General features: G+C 38.6%; 1 protein-coding gene across 1 annotated transcript in view; it reads left to right on the forward strand.

Moving 5' to 3' along the window:
* SCAI (suppressor of cancer cell invasion) overlaps positions 1-17,880 on the forward strand; it is a 128,530-nt gene that overhangs the window by 90,427 nt on the left and 20,223 nt on the right. The window contains 7 exon segments of the mRNA XM_045790955.2: positions 566-664; positions 817-969; positions 3,482-3,583; positions 3,837-3,938; positions 4,547-4,625; positions 6,273-6,372; positions 8,051-8,132. Coding sequence (XP_045646911.2) covers positions 566-664; positions 817-969; positions 3,482-3,583; positions 3,837-3,938; positions 4,547-4,625; positions 6,273-6,372; positions 8,051-8,132 — 717 coding nt within the window.

Raw genomic sequence — 17,880 nt, forward strand, 5'->3', positions numbered from 1 at the left:
GGATAGGGACAAGCAGACTCCATGCTGAGCAGCGACACCAACCCCCCTTGCGGGGCTCGATCCCAGGACCGGAAGATCATGAGTCGAAGGCAGATGCTTAACCAGCTGAGCCACTCAGGCGCCCCCAGAATAGGCTAGTTTTGACAAGTCCTCCTCTGTCTTCTTCGATCTCTAGTTACTAATAAGACTCTTCCCAAAACATACTATGATATAAATCCAAAGAAAATCATCTAGACAGTCTTCATTTTTTTTAAGTCTTAAAAAATTGAGGTTTTACTTTTAAGTGACTTCTATTAATAGATTAAGTGCTGATGTAGCATTGATTAGGTATGAGTGACTCTGGATCTCTATGAAGATTTTATTGATGTGTATTATTCTGGAGTCTTTTATTTTAAAGCAAAATAAAGGTTTTCTTCTTTGTTTTTGGGTATAATGGGGACTATGTTTTGATAATAATCAAGCTTCTTAACTGTATCAGTTTCTGTCAAGAATATGGTACAATACAGCAATCTTTTTATATGTTGTTTTCCTATAACCATTTTTCTTTGTGATATTTTAAAATTAGGAATTGTCAGATGAAATTGAAGATTACACTCACCGCTTTAATACAGAAGACCAAGTGGAATGGAACCTGGTGCTTCAAGAAGTAGCAGCTTTCATTGAGGTCAGCGTTTGACACGAAAGCTGTCATAATTATGGAGAGTGAATGCATGTGTGGTATACATTTGTATTGTGTGTAAATGTCAAGAAGTGGGAATAATTTATTTTATTGACATTTTGTCTTGGCCATCAACTACTTACTACTTTCTTCTCTAGGCGGACCCCGTGATGGTATTGAATGATGATAATACCATTGTTATCACATCTAATCGCCTTGCTGAAACAGGAGCCCCATTGCTGGAACAGGGCATGATTGTGGGACAATTGTCTCTGGCTGATGCACTCATTATTGGTAACTGTAATAACCAGGTAAAGAATTGTGACAGAATTATACTTAAAATTCACTTTGAAAAATAATGCTTTCTTATTATTACAGAATTACAGGTTATTATTACAGAATGAGTATTTCCTTATAAATATCCTGAATCCATTTGTGAGGAAATGGTTAATTCAATTATGCCATATCCATATGGACTGTGTTACAGACATTTACAGGTTTAGAAAGAATTTTTAATCGCAGAGGAAGATATACTCATGGTATGGAAAGTGAAGATAAACTTGGCATAGAGCTGTGTAAACTGAATTATTTCATATATGTTAAAATGTCTATATGCGTATATGTACAGGCAAAAAGACTAGGAAGAAATTTACCAATATCATAAAAGGTTTATTTATCTCTGGGTAGCAGAGTGATTTATTTTCTTCTTCTTTTTTAAAGCTTTATTTAAATTTTTTTCAAGATTTATTTATTTTGAGAGAGAGTATGTGTGAGCAAGCAGGAAGAGTGGCAGAGGGAGAGGAGAGAGAGAATCTCCAGCAAACTCCTCACTGAGGGCAGAGCCCCACTCAGGTCTTGATCCCATGACCCCGACATCACAACCTGAGCTGAAACCAAGAGTCAGACGTTAACCAACTGAAACTCCCAGGCGCCTCTGTTTTCTTCTTTATAAATTTCTAAATCCGTCTATTACTTTTACAGTCAGGCAAAAAGGGAGGAAGAATTAGTTTTAAGTATATTTAGCACAGCAAATGTCAAATATTTTTTCGTGACAGAATAGTTTCATGATGATAAAGATGTACTAGAAATGTAAATTTACTGGAAATTATGGGATATCAGAAAAGTGTCCAGTGAATACATTTTTCTATATTCATTATTTATGCAAGTTTTAATTTTGGATCCTTTCCTCACACCTTTCATTTTTGTTATTGTTAACTTATTCTAGTACTTCTTCAATTTTGGCTTTTAAAGCTATTAATTTGCAAATTTAATTTAAATTAAAAAATTGCTTGCTTATGGGCAGAAGACATTAACAGACATGACTCCAAGGGAGATATACAGATGGCCAACAGACACATGAAAAGATGCTCAGCATCACTCATCATCAGGGAAGTGCAAATCAAAACCAAAATGAGATATCCTTTCACATCAGTCAGAATGGCTAAAATCAAAAACACAAGAAACAACAAATGTTGGCGAGGATTTGGAGAAAAAGGAACCCTCTTGCATTGTTTGTGGGAATGCAAACTGGTGCAGCCACTGTGGAAACGGTATAGAGGTTCCTCAAAAAGTTAAAAATATAGACCTACCCAATGATCTAATAATTGCACTACTGGGTATTTACCTCAAAAATACAAAAACACATATTCAAAGGGATACATATGCACCCCTATGTTTATTGTAGCATTATTTCTAGCCAAACTGTAGAAGTAGCCCAAGTGTGCATTGATAGATGAATGGATAAAGAAGAGGGTGTGTGTGTGTGTGTGTGTGTGTGTGTGTGTGTGTGTGCAATGAAATATTATTCAACCATAAAAAATGAAATCTTGCCATTTGCAGCAACATGGATAGAGCTAGAGAGTATAATGCTAAGCGAAGTAAGTCAGAGAAGGACAAATATTATATGATTTTACTTATATGTAGAATTTAAGAAACACAACAAATGGGCATAGGGAAAAAAGAGAGAGAGGGGGAGACAAACCAAGAAACAGACTCTTAACTGTAGAGAACACACTGATGGTTACCAGAGGAGAGATGGGTGGGAGGATGGGTGAAATAGGTGGTAAGGATTAAAGAGTACACTTACATGTACTCTTTAAAACAACACATGGCCTCCCCGAAGTTCTATAGAAGTATTATTCAAAACGGAAAAGGATGCAGTCTTAAACATCGTATAGAGTCAAAGTGTATTGAAGAGGTTGTGAAATATGGGCCATAGCCATATTCTAGCTGGCTGTTTTGCCAAAAGTTAGCATGTTTTGAAGGACCTAAATATAGGTCTTTTTGTTTAGATGACTACTTTTCATGTTTTTTAAAATACCTGAGGAAGTTGATGGATTGACAGAAATATAAATAGATGGAGAGATCTATGACAATGCAAATAGAGAAAATGTTAATGATATAGGATCTGGATGAGGAGCATTGGGTATTACTGTACAATTCTTTTAATTTTCTGTCTTTGGAAAGGTTTTATAATAAAACACTGGGGAATGAAATTACCCAATGTCATTAAGCATACATGAATGTCAGGGATAATATTATGGTCAGAGGGACGCCTGGGTGGCACAGCGGTTAAGCGTCTGCCTTCGGCTCAGGGCGTGATCCCGGCGTTATGGGATCGAGCCCCACATCAGGCTCCTCTGCTATGAGCCTGCTTCTTCCTCTCCCACTCCCCTTGCTTGTGTTCCCTCTCTCGCTGGCTGTCTCTATCTCTGTCAAATAAATAAAATCTTAAAAAAAAAAAAAGTGTTAAAAAAAAATATTATGGTCAGAGACTTCTAGGTCTGTGTACTCCATTAATGGTCAGGTTTGCTTTCCTTGCAGGTTAAGTTTAGTGAACTAACTGTGGACATGTTCCGGATGTTACAAGCCCTGGAAAGGGAGCCAATGAATTTAGCTTCCCAGATGAATAAACCAGGAATGCAGGTGATCTTCTCTCTACATTTGCAATTTTGGTAACACTGCTGCTGCCCCTGCTCCCCATGGAATGCTCTTATCCAACAAATGCTATGCATGTGAATGAAGAATTCTCTTGACGAGACACAGGAGACATAAGCACAATAATAGTAACATGGAGTAAAAAAAAGCTATTCGATGAAGAGGATTGTAAAAATAGGTATTGATAATTCATCTGTCCAGTACAGCTTGTATGTGTCTTGTTTTCTCTGTGTAAATACAGGAGTCAGCGGATAAGCCTACCAGACGAGAAAACCCCCACAAGTACCTGCTCTACAAACCAACCTTCAGTCAACTCTACACATTCTTAGCAGCGTCTTTTAAGGTATATATGATCCAATACTCTTTACTGTGTGGGGAAAGTGTGCCCTAAATAGAATCTGAGAGTTACTCTTTTCTTTGAATCTTTGAGTCAAGAATTCAGATAAAATATGAAACTGAAAACTGCAGAATATCTGATCACAGATACATTGGAATGGAAATTGCTTATGATGTTATAACTGTTCCTTACCATTAATTAACGAGAACATTGATTAATCATCATTCTTCGTTCTCCAGGTTTTTATTACTAAACTACTTCAGGCATGTTGTATGTTCAGGCAGCTCTGGGAAGGAGTTTGCCTTGTAGACCTATAGTCAGGATCCTTACTTCTCCATTTCAAGGTTTGCAGAGAACATTCTCTAATGAGGAGGTTTTTGAAGCAGAGAATGAATTAAAAACTTCGGGCAATAGTAATAGATTATGGATTCATAATGAGTCTTTGTTGTGTAAACAGTTAGGAGTTGGAACCTGCAAGAGTGGTTGTTCTCTTGGAGAAGACAATAATAATAATACATGGAATTAGGTTCTTGTAGTCCCTACAACTTGAAAATGTCAGGAACTTTACATAAAACTGTTTGTTGTTTTGTATATGTGATTTTCTTTAATTTCAGGAGCTGCCTGCCAATAGCGTGCTTCTGATTTACCTGTCAGCCACTGGTGTTTTCCCCACAGGTCGTTCTGATAGTGAAGGTACAATAAAGGAATGCTCCCTGTCGTGAGCAGGGCTTGAATTCTCTTTATTTTCTACAAGACGATGGCCCGTAGCCCACAAACCATCCCAGGCTTTCCAGAGAGGCTTCCAAATTTGAAACCTGGTCTCTTTGTTGAATTGGCAATCTTGTAGATACCCCAGTCTATTTTATTTGTTGAAATTATACTTTGAAGTCCACAAATCATCAGCAAATTCATATACTAAATGCATTCCTCACTATCAAGTTTGCCGACGGCACATATATATTTAAATATGTATGGAATAACCAAGCCTAATGTTCTATTTCAAATCATTGAGTTTTTCTGGGCCTTTAGGTCAAAGAGGAATCTGGTCAGGGGCTTCATTGTGGCTGAAAGTCTTTGTAGAAATTATTGCACTTTTGTGACTGTGAAAGTTCAAGTCCTTGTCATAATTTTGTTTTCTGTCCTTTTTTTGGTTTTTATGGAGTCAACCTGAAGAATATTGGGATGCTGTTTCAGAATCAAAACTTAAAACAATCCAGAATATATGAAATTGATCAGAATAGATGAGTAACTTGGATATAAATTAGGCAATTAAGTCTTTGGACAAAAAAAAATATTTTTCTTAACATCCTTAACATTTTCCTCTTCATCTGTTTGTTGAAATTTGCATTCCTTTATACAATGCATGTCCCTACCATCTTCCTTGCATGACGTATAGGTCCTCTTAAAGTGTTAAAATGAAAACAAAACAAAATAAATCTCAGAGTCTTTTCATTGCAGTGATTCTTAAGGAATAAAATGTAACAATGTTAAAAGTGACACAATCATAAACTGCTTTAAATTTTTTTGTAATGAAGTTAGTAATTTTATTTATAAATAATTATTTCCATGTTTTATAACATGCACTGTTGAATCTGGGCCCCCGTTTAACATATTGATCTCTTATTTTACTTTTTCAAAGTACAATAGGTACTGACTAAATGGCCCTTTGACAGAGATGATTCTTAACATCCCACAGTTGCTGTTCCATTTAGATAAGAGTTCAACGAACCAACGTGGCCAGTAGGAAAGGCTGACTTCAAAACCGGAACTACAGTTGGCTGACATAATAGTGACCATGAAAGATTTTTTTCACACACTGAAATTTGGTGTTTCTTTTCTTAAAAATGAAGTTTTTGCCAATGAAAATTTTCAAGTCTCATTCAAAATTTTCCCTAAATTTTATAATTAGTGGCTCACTTAAAATTATACTTAAGAAATCATTAGGACTTCATTCTGCAACTTTCTTACTTAGATAATTTGGTTGAATGTGAGAGATAATTTTGCTTGAATATAAAGATCATTTTGAACATCCCAGATCTCCATCCCTTTTACTACCCAGAAGAATGGGGTGCAATCGATTCTTGTTTTGTTTCTCATTATATTCTGTTTGGAGAACTGATGAATAATTAAATGATTTTTTAAAATGTTGAAACAGGCAACATACTGAAATCATTTAAATACTGCATTAAACTAGAATGTTAAATTTTAAAATGTTTAAAATGTTTTGTAATTGTCTTCCATTTGTATCAATGAGAGATTCATACAAGATCTTTGTATTTGAGTGTCAGATCAATGTTATTCTCCAACTGAAGTCTAGGATTCTTCCCTTTGTTTTTATAGGTCCTTATGATTTTGGAGGGGTCCTTACTAACAGTAACCGGGATATTATAAATGGAGATGCCATCCACAAACGAAATCAGTCCCACAAGGAGATGCACTGGTATGTATTCTGGTGTCTCTCCCTATTATAAAAATGATAGTTCTGTCTTAGAAAATATAAGTGAAATGGGGAGTTTTTTCTAGTACTGGAAATACTCCCTCAGACTACTATTAATAACACTTATTTGGATTCCAGCAATATTTCAGGCTCTGACTGTCCTAGGAAATTAGAATTTTTGGCTGACATTTATTTTTAAAATTTTCATTGAGTATTATATGTCAAGCCCTATTCAGTCACTGGGGATATGTCAGTGAGCAGAATTACATTCAAGTTGGAGGAGACTGTACATGCATGCATAAATAGTATGTCAGGACATGATACATGTTAACATCAATACAAGCTTTTTTTTTTAAACTCATTTGAGAGAGAGAGAGTGAGCGAGAGAGAGATATAACATGAGTGGGGGAGGGGCAGAGGGAGAGGGAGAAGCAGACCACTGGCTGAGCAGGGAGCCTGTTTTAGGGCTCAATCCGGGAACTCTGGGATCATGACCTGAGCTGAAGGCAGATGCTTAGCTGACTGAGCCACCCAGGCACCCCCTGTACAAGCTAATATAAGGTTCTTTTGGTTTGCTACAGTATAAATGAACTTAGTTGTAGGCTTTCAAGTAAATTTCATCCATGAAAGTTTGCTCTTTTTTTAAATACAACACATTCACTGCTTGGGCCATTATTGGCTCTAGAATCTGTCTAGCTGAGAGATAGCCATCTGTTTATAAAGGAGACTAGACTTGTCTGAAACTGCATTTCTAATAGCACTTTACAGAAAAATATTAACTTCGTATTAAAGAATGAGGAAAGGAGGGCAGAGAGGGAGATTTTTTGAATTATGTGTATAATAGCTAACAGTCTTCTAAATCTTACGTTGGTGCTGTCATTGGCCTTGGTCGTAAATGATTTACATATGAAAAACGTGGATTTGAAACATATTGAGGTTTGATGATGTTGCTTATTGACACATCATTTTATATATATTTATGTTTACATTGATATTTTTATACATACATTGTCCAATAAGCCATGGGAAAGAGAGGATGCACGCCAAAATTGTGACCTTGTTAAGCAGTGGCTCTCAAATGTGTGTTACTAGACTTCAGACTTTGGGGACAGCGGGTCTTCCGCAGGCCAGTGACTCTGTATGTTTAACAAGCACCCCAGCCGATTTTGCTGCCAATGTACAGAGGAAGCATAAGGAGTAGGAAAAGGGGAGCCCCTACTTAGTGTCTGCGATATTAAGTTGTAGCTTGACATATTAAAAATCTTCAAAATAGATAAATATTTTAAAAGACTCACTGCAGTACGAAGCTGGTTGTGTTATCATGTCGTGTTTTCAGAGCATTTTCTTAGAAGGAGCTTTTAGATCCTAAACAAGCAGCTACGTGCTGGCTTGTGAGGTTTTCCTGTTGTATGTTTAGTCCATCTTTAAATCTGTCGACTTCTCTTCAGCTTGAATATTCCTGAATAATAATTCTCTCTGAATATTTTTCCAGCTAAAACTGCTAACTTGTCTCTCCCAGTCAATGTAGACGTGTTTTGTCCTTTGCCAAATTAATCTTTGTTTTTTGCTCAGTGCTCTGATGAAAAGGAGCTGTGAGCAGACCAAACCGAGGAGTAGGATTTCTGAGAGCCGGCCAGTACAGTTGCACAGCTCCTCATCGTTACCGTTGTTGTTTCTCTAGCCTTCATCCCGGGGACCTCTACCCTTTCACGAGGAAGCCCCTGTTTATTATTGTGGATTCATCCAACAGCGTCGCGTACAAGGTGAGTTCTCCACACCCTGTGCGTGGTAGGTATTACGGCACCACCCCGAGGTAAGCGGGCGCAACACGAGCCTTTCTAGCTTGCTTTACTTTTAAAAAATTTTACGCAGTTTGTATTTAGTGTTTCTTTTCTTTTGAGGTTGTGCATGCTAGTCAGGATCTGGTGCTATGAATAGAGACAAGAAGAACACGCATGAATGGACACTCAGTGGAAAATAATACATTCTCCTGCAGGAAAAAAAAATTCAAGATTTCCAAGATCTCTGGTGGGAGGTTTACTTTTGTTATATAACCCAGAGTAATTTTCTTTTATAGAGATAGGAGTATACGGGCAAGTTTTATTTTCTAGTTTTCAGCCTTTTCTCCTTTTACACACCGAGCTGCTGGAGTTTAAATGGAATTTCTATCCCATTTTACACAGTTACAGTCTGAATACCAACATAAATGGTTTTAGATGCACTTAATTTTTTTAAAATTTGTGATAGTAAGTAAAAAAAGGATGGCTTTAAGTGCTGAAATAAGTAACATGGATTTAAAGTGAAAAGCCTTTGTTTTATATTTTGCTATTGAAGCAATAGTTTTCAATGGCTATGTAAAAACTGCCCGTAGTGAAACACTTTAAAGGTGGATATTAGAAGTCAAACTACAGTATTTTATGGGAAAATGAAAACAGAATCTTTGTGTGTGGTTGGAATATTTCATTAGTTGACAATATGTTCAAAAACATGCTAGGAATACAGATTTGCCAATTAAAACTATTTCTGTTGTGGGTGTTCGTATAATTAGATGGAGAAGCAAATATTAGTAGATTTATTTCAGGAGAACAACGGAAATAAATGTCTGCTAGCCAAGAGATGACCCCAAGCATATGTTTTCCATCTAATTTTTAGGTTCAGTTTCACTTTTTAGAGGTAGTGTCTGAATTTCAAGAGCATCCAACCCACTCTAAATTTTTCAGCATATATTCTACCCATTTTGTCAAGTTTGACATTAAAACTTTTGATTTTTTTGGAAAATGAGCTGTATACTTTCTTAAGTCACGTGTGTGTTGTTGCTTTTAATCTTTTTTGAGGGGGTGGGGAGCTGCTGAAGGAAAGAAAAGCTTTATTGGCTAACTTACTTAAACCTATAAAACAAGAAGAGCCCAGGCATTTTGTGTCTTCACAGAATTCAAAAGAAGCATTCTGTGTCTTTGTCAATGAAAAGGATGTTTCATGATGTGACCTTTGCTACAGTTTCACGATGTGACAGACTATGTTGATGTACCAGGTCAAGTGTATTACTGAATATGATCTAGGATGCACTTAGAGTATTTTAGCAGTCTGTTAATTTCTCTCAATTTGATTGGATAATATTTGATACCACCTTTTGTAGTCTCAAGAATATTGTTCATTGTACGTGCCTGCTATGTCCAAAGTGCTGTTTGGATAGAGAATGAGTGTTGAATGCTGATTTTTCAAAACACTATTGTACATAATTGGAAATGTATTTACATAAAAATATATCATTATTTAATTCAAAATTTCAATATTCTGACACCCAGGATAATAGTGCACTAATAGAAAGGCTCATCTGTTTGCTTTTGATGGCACATGCAGTTCAAAAATTAAATTGTCCAGAGGCGCCTGGGTGGCTCAGTCGTTAAGCGTCTGCCTTCGGCCCAGGGCGTGATCCCAGCGTTCTGGGATCGAGCCTCACATCAGGCTCCTCCGCTGGAAGCCTGCTTCTTCCTCTCCCACTGCCCCTGCTTGTGTTCCCTCTCTCGCTGGCTGTCTCTCTCTGTCAAATAAATAAATAAAATCTTAAAAAAAAAAAATTAAATTGTCCAGAACATACTTACCTTCATATGCACCAGGCAAATCAGAGCACGGCACAGACAAATTTGGTCTTTTTAAAAATTAGTACTATTCAGTACCTCTAAATCAAGTGTGCAGTTCTCTATGTTAACTTATGAAGGTGCCTGATATTTACTTTTCCCCACAAAGCATGTGTGAAAAGTCTTAAATTACCATTTTGCACATTTCTAATGAGAAAGAATTCTGTGGCTGATGTATTATTTGTTGAATACCAACTTTGCTGTATATGTTTCCTAAACATGTTTGCTAATGTTTCTTCATATAAATACCAACATTTCATGTGTATTTCTTCATTTAAATATTTCTTTTTTATTTTTATGAGAGTAACTCATGCATATAGTTTAAAGCTGTAGTTCTCAACTCTTTCTGTGTAGAAACAGTCGAGTCCTTCTCAAAGCCATCTGTCCTTAACTCCTGTGATTCTGCATCGCTTGACCTGGGGTGGGTGTTGAGTGTCATTGCAATTGCAGTGTGTGTCAGGGTGGGGACCCCTCCGTCAGCGAGTTCCTGCACGTGTTACCAAAAGTGGCAATTCCTGTTTTCCTGCCCTGCCCCCGTTTGCCTTCTCCCAGAGGCCACCAGTTACATCTTTTGTAGCTGATTATTTAGGTGTTTAGCCATCATTTGTCTAAATAACATGCTCGTGTTGATATTTCTTAATTCTTCAGTTTTGGGCATTCTGTCCTACTATCCCAATCTGGAAGAGAAATTCAGATCTTTCCTCTTCCTATCCCCAGCTCACAGTTACACCTTTTACCTTGACTTCTATCATGATTTTGATTCACTGAATATTTAGTGCTTATATTACGATGACTAGAAAATGTGTTTAACGTCCAAGCCATATAATAAACTTTTTCTTTCCTTTGCAGCTTCCTGCTTTTCCTGGAGCAAACAATTATGTAACGTTGTTGCTTGTTTTTGTCTGAACGTCTCATTGATTTGGCCTCAGTCTGCTCACTAGTCACCCACATCTTCTTTTAGGTTGTTCAGATGTGTCTGTCTCTTAATTTTCTCTTCGTGCCAAATTACCCGCACCCCCCCACACACACACACAGCGTCTGAACTGGTGCCCTCTGCAGAGCTCTCTCATCCCAGAACCTCATTTCATTATTATCCTGGGAAGTGTTCGTCTCTTCTGTTTCCCGAATCCCGTGTCCTCCTCCCGGACTCTCATTTCATTCACTCTCATTCTGGTGCAGCATCTCCAGGAGCAGCTTCCTAGAAAGAGTGAACAGGAGGTAAAAGATTCGAGGTCTCGAACTTCTTCAGTTGTTTTTTAATTTACCCTCACGCTTGAATGATGGTTTTGGTAGGGATTAGAAATTATCTCCCTTCAGAATTTGAAAGGATTTGTTGTATTGCTTTCTAGCTTCCAGTATTTCCTAAGAAGTAGAAAAGCGTTCTCATTCTTGATTCTTTTATGTGACCTGTTTTCAGTCTGTGGAAACTCTGGAAACATAGGATCATCAGTTTGAGCCCCGGTGTTTTTCCTCTTCTTAAGCAGGGTGCCCTCATCTGGGTTTGTTTTTTCATGCTGCTTGGCATGTACTTCATGACTCCTTTCAACATGGAAATGCCATCCATTTTCTTGAGCTGTTCCATTGATTTCCTCTCCCCATTTTCTCTGTTCTATCTTTGGAGACCTTGAGACCTCCTGTCTCAAGTGGAGGTGGACCTTCTAGTCTACTCCTCTGATTTTCTTGCCCTTTATTTTCCATCTCCTGCTCTTTTTGCTTTTTAGGAAATTCCATTGCCTTTATCTTCTAACCTGGGAGCTTTCTCGTTTTCTTTCTGGATGTTTTTTCATAATGATACAGACGCATGTGTGCGTAGGATGTATGTGCATACACATATATAATCATCTTGGTTTTCTAAATCTTGGTTGACGTATCTTCTCTTACCTTTGAAAATATCACTCATCATTTAAAAATTCTCCCTGCATGGTACCTTTTTCCTCTATGTTGGTTTGTTTCTCTTTGGTTTTGTCTATATATTACATGTTAGAGACTTTCCTCAGGGTATCGTAATGTTTGTTTGCCCAGATTTGGGAGTGGAAGCTAGCACAATGCCTGGACTTTCTGAGGTTGTGCATAGGGCTTGTCACGCTGAGATCTAGCTGGACCACTTGGCTGGGTAATCTCTGATGTCAGTATCTTCAGGTCTTTCTTCATGGTCTGGTCACATTCACCAGACCAGACTCAACTATTCTGCCTGGAATGTAAGGATCTGACTATCAGCATTACGCTTTGTTTTTCCTAAAGTCTGTATGTGTTTATGTTTGTATAGACACGTATCTTTATGTCTCCATTGCCTTACACTTAAAATATTCTTAGTAATATGTGTTGAGTGATTAAATGAAGGTGCATGCTATTATCTTTATTTTGTAGTTGAGGAAACTTTGCCTATGGAGGTTAAGTATTCTGCCTAATTGATTCCAGCAGCCTTTCTTACTCCAAAGCCCTTGCAAGCTCTCTCCACACTTAGCAAAAGAGGAGTTTTACATGCTAGTCCGAGACTCATTTCAGAGGAGAATGATTGAAATGCCAAGATCTGTGTAACAAGTATGGCCCACACTTTGGCTCTCAAATTGTCATTAGGGAATGGGCAAGTTGAAGTGACCTTATCTGTAGTCATGTAGTACTAGTGGAAGTAAAATAAACCCCTCCGTCATTCTGGACAACGCATCTTTTAGTTCTGCTTTCTTTTCTTTGGAAGAAGAAAATCCTTGAGTATTTAAATATTTGTGACAGAACTGGATCTCTGCCAGGGAACATGACTTATGCATTTGTCAAAACAGTGATATTTATGTAAACAGCCCCATCCTAAAGTATTTGACTGATGGCTGCAGATTGCTGCAGTCTGTAAAGGCATTCACCTTCCTAACCAGAGCTTGCAAGAGCTCTTCTGCCAGTTAGCCACACTCATTCCATTTCCTCTTTGCTACTTTGAAAGACATTCTCTCTTTGTGTGTGTGTGTTTTCTGCCATTATACTGTGATATGTCTACATTTTGTGTCTTTATATTTAACCTATTGGGATTTGTTGGATTTCTTGAATTGGTATGTTGGAGTTTTTCATTATTGCTGGAAAATTCTCAGCCATTGTCTCTTCAGATATTGGCGGTACCCTGTCTTCACTCTCATCCTGTTCAGGAACTCATCAGACATGTGTATTTATTTTTTTATTTTTATATTTATTTATTTATTTTTTAAAGATTTATTTATTTGACAGAGAGAGAGAGACAGCCAGCGAGAGAGGGAACATAAGCAGAGGGAGTGGGAGAGGAAGAAGCGGGCTCCCAGCGGAGGAACCTGATGTGAGGCTCGATCCTAGGACTCTGGGATCACGCCCTGAGCTGAAGGCAGACGCTTAACGACTGAGCCACCCAGGCGCCCCAGACATGTATATTTATTAGCACAGCATTCTCACTGTGTCTTCCACATGTCTTGACTTCTCTTCTACATTTTCCATCTTTTTGTGTATCTGGTTGAGATATTGATAATTTCTTCCAATCTGTCTTTTCAGTTCACAAATTCTTTCTTTAGCTATGATTAACTTGCTTTTAAGCCCATTTGTTTAGTTTTATATTGGTTGTGTTTTAGTTCTAGAAGCTCTGTTTGGTTCCCTTTAAAATAACCCATGTCTTTTTTATAGTTTGCTCTCTTATGTTTTCATGTTTCTTCTTTATTTCTTTAAACTTAGTAAGCATACTCATTTTATTATTTATTATCTATCTGATAATTCTTATACCTGAACTCTGCTTTTGCTGCTGAAAGACACCCTTTGGTATTTTTGTATTCTTGAAATAAACTTTGACCAGTTTCTTCTCGTTATCCTTAAACCTATTTGTGGGAAATTCATTGAGCCCTAGAATAAAGATACTTTCATCCAGACAGTATGTATCTGCTTTGGCTAGACACCAGGAGACATTACTGTGTTGGGACCATGTTTTTAGGATTACCTACATGGTATGAATTTGGGCTGCAAACATGTAAGAGGGGGAGCTTATAATTACAACCCTCAGGCACTGTTGTATTTTTGTTTGTTTGTCTCTGCTCTGTTCACTACTGAGAAAATTTTCCTTGCAGGCCCCTTGAGGAGTGCTCATGGGGGAAGGAAGGTGAAAAGTTTGGTTTTGGTTCATCCTTACACAAAAGGTGTAGCCCTTTAGGATTCCAATTTAACAGGGCTGGATTCCTATCAGACTCCCATCTTAGGCAGACCCTGCTCTCACTGGTGTCCCCTTCTCTGGATTAGATCTTTAAAACCTAAATTCAAGTTGTTCAATTGCCTCAGGCAAAAGAGGTCTGGAGTCAGCTTATTTTCTCAGTTTCTTCTACTGTCTTTCCACATCTCTGTGAGCTCCTATCATTGGAGTGGCCCTCGCCTCTGTCTTTGTTCCTCTTCTTTTCCAGCTACAACTCACTCCCTTAATGCCCTTATTTAGTTTCATGACTTTAATTACAATCTCTGTGCTGACAGTTTCCGAACCTGTCTCCAGCCCGGACCTCTCTCTGTTACTGCAGACTCAAATATAATCTACTACTCCATATCCCTGATTGGTAATTCTAATAGAGATCGCAAATTTCACATGCCCGAGACAGAATTCCTGGACCGCTTCCACCTCCAGCCTTCCCCAGAGCAGTTAATGACTATCACACTTTTATAGTTGCCCCAGCCCAGATCCTTGGTTTCATACTTGCCTCCTCTTTCCCTCACACCCCACATCCATTTCAGGCAGTCCTCTTGGCTGTAACAGGCCCATCCAGAATCTCACCACCTCCACTGCCCTCACTGGGCCAATGCCGCCACTGTCTCTCCTGAACTATTGCAGCAGCTCCTTACCTTCTGCCCTTGCTCCCCACAGCGTGTGCCTGTCCGTCAGATCACGTGCCTTCCCCACTCAGACTCTGCTCATCTCACTCAGCGTGAAGGCTTCGTGTTATCTGCCCTCACACACCTCCTCCTCCCCTCAGAGGCATCTCTGGGCTTTTCTCTTGCCGGTCTCCCTCTCAATTCTCTTCAGCCACATGGACGTGGCAGTTAGCTGCTTAGGATCTTTGTATCTCTTGCCCCTGCCTTGAATCCTCTTCCAAAGACACCCACTTTGTTCTTTAGGTATTTGATAGGTTGAAGCTTCTCAATAGGCTCTTCCGTAAGTGCCCTATTTAAAAGCATATGCCTCCCCTGCATTCTTTATCTACGTCTCTTTATTTTTCCTTAATGATCATGGCAGTTAGCTTCTGTGTAGTGTCATACACTATTCTAGGCACTTTACAAATATTAACACATTTAATCCTCAGAAACCCAATGTGTTACTTTTATCATTCCCATTTTACTGATAAGAAAATCAAGGCAGGGCCACTGGGTGGCTCAGTCGGTTAAGCATCTGCCTTTGGCTCAGGTCATGATCCCAGGGTCCTGGGATCGAGCCCCGCATTGGACTCCCTGCTCGACGGGGAGCCTACTTCTCTCTCTCTGCCCTCTGCCCCTCCCCCTGACTTGTGTTCTCTCTCACTTGCTCTGCTCTCTCTCAAGTAAGTTAAAAATCTTAAAAAAAGAAAAGAAAAGAAAATCAAAGCATGGAAAGGTTAAGTAATTTGCCCGAGGTCACACATACAACTAGTAGGTGACTGAGTTGGGATTTAAACAGTCTGACTGTAAAGTCTGCACTGCTAACCGTACTCTGTGCTGTCTTTTTCCATAAGTAGCACTCGTCACCTTCTGTATTACGTAACTGCTCTGTTTAGTGTGGGTCTCTACCTGCCACCTCCACCCTATCTAAATGCCAGCTCCAGGAAGACAGGGTGTTTTTTTAAATCTGTTTTGTTTACTGCTATATTCCTACCACCTAGAACAGTGTCTAGTCAGTAGGTTCAAGGAGTATTTGTTGAAGAAAGAGATCTTTAAAAAGGATACTATGTACTGTTCTAAAGTTGTAAAGATGTTTTAAAGGATCCATTCAATAGACAATTTTCTGGGAGAAAAAAATCTAATCACTGTAAGAAGGAAATCAGAAAAACCCATTCAGGGTATGAAAAAGAGGGAAATGATCAAAGTTATCTCTTTTTCCCCTACAAGAAAGGCTAGCCCTTTGGAGTTCACCAGTAAATACTTTTAAACTTTTAGAATCAAATATACAGTTCCAGAGCAATGAAGGTCAGAACTATACATTCAGTAGCAATTAGGTCACAAGGCACTTGTATGACCTTGAGCATGTCCTTGGTCTTTTCTGTGCATGGTCTTTTTCTTTCTTTGTAAAATAGGTTGGCAATACTGATCTTATAGTATCGTTTAGATTACAAGTTATGATCTATGAAGCCTAGGATAATCCCTGAAAAGTAGTATTAGCACTTAGTAAATGATAGAAATTATTATGATAATGACTATTCAAGACACAACACACACAAAAGAAGACCCTATCCCAGATTGGTTTATCATTATACATTAGAAAAAAATAAAATACTAGTAAATAGACTAGTAAATGGCTTAATAGAATAATCTAACAAAAGAGTTTATCTGAATTTTTCATGAATTTTGTGAAAATCAATCAATATTGTATACTATGCCAATAGAATAAATAAGAAAAATCACATACTTAACTCAGGGGACATTTTGTACCCATTCTTTTAAAATGATTATTTTATAAATAAATTTAGTATCCATTCTTTTTTTTTTTTTTTAGATTTATTCATTTATTTTAGAGAGAGTGAGCGAGTAGGGGGAGGGGCTTAGGGAGAGAATCCTCAAGTGCACTCCCTGCTGGGTGGGGAGCCCTACTCAGGGCTCAATCCCAGGATCCTGAGATCATGACCTGAGCCAAAATCAAGAGTTGGACGCTTAACCAACTAAGCCCTGAGTACACATTTTTTTTTTAAGATTTATATATTTATTTTAGAGAGAGTGTGGTGGGGAGGAGGGGTGGACAGAGAGGAAGAGAGAAACCCAAGCATACTCCATGCTGAGCACAGAGCCCCACTCCGGGTTCACTCCTATGACCCTGAGATCACAACCTGCACCAAAGAGTTGGATCCTTAACCGACTGCACGACCCAGCTGTCCCCCCAGTACCCGTTCTTAGTAAAAAACAAAACAAACAAACAAAAACTCAGCTTATGATGAAAAGCTGCTATATTAAGTAACCAATTTTGGACTTTGAGTGAGAAACATTGAAAGTATTCTTAGTTAAAATAAGCAAGAAAAAGAGAGTGCCTGCTGTCATCCTTGTGATTGATCTTATTTTAGTCCTGACCCAGTTGTTTAACATTCTCAAAATAAAACAATGAAAAAGGTTGTCCAGACTAGTAAAAGGTGTAAATACTGAAAAGAAAGAGGGGCGCCTGGGTGTTTCAGTGGGTTAAGCATCTGCCTTCGGCTCAGGTCATGATCCCAGGGTCCTGGTATCGAGTCAGGCGTTGGGCTCCTTGCTCAGTGGGGAGCCTGCTTCTCCTTCTGCCTGCTGCTCCCAGCGCTTGTGCTCTCTCCCTTTCTGTCAAATAAATAAATAAAATCTTCTAGAAAATATGAAGGGCCGCCTGGGTGGCTCATCCCTTAAACATCTGTCTTCAGCTCAGATCATGGTCCCAGGGTCCTGGGATTGAGCCCTGCATTGGGCTCTCTTTTGGGCTCTCTGCTCAGCAGGGAGACTGCTTCTTTCTCTCCCTCTGCCTGCCGCTCCCCCTGCTTGGGCTCTCCCTCTGTCAAATAAATAAACAAGGTCTTTTTTTTTTTTAAGATTTTATTTATTTATTTGACAGAGAGAGAGGCAGTGAGAGAGGGAACGCAAGTAGGGGGAGTGGGAGAGGGAGAAGCAGGCTTCCTGCTAAGCAGGGAGCCCGATGCAGGGCTCGATCCCAGAATGCTGGGATCATGACCTGAGCCGAAGGCAGATGCTT

Source organism: Ursus americanus, chromosome 18, assembly GCF_024610735.1.
Source record: "Ursus americanus isolate L20-20 chromosome 18, mUrsAme1.1.p, whole genome shotgun sequence".
Lineage (NCBI taxonomy): Eukaryota > Metazoa > Chordata > Mammalia > Carnivora > Ursidae > Ursus > Ursus americanus.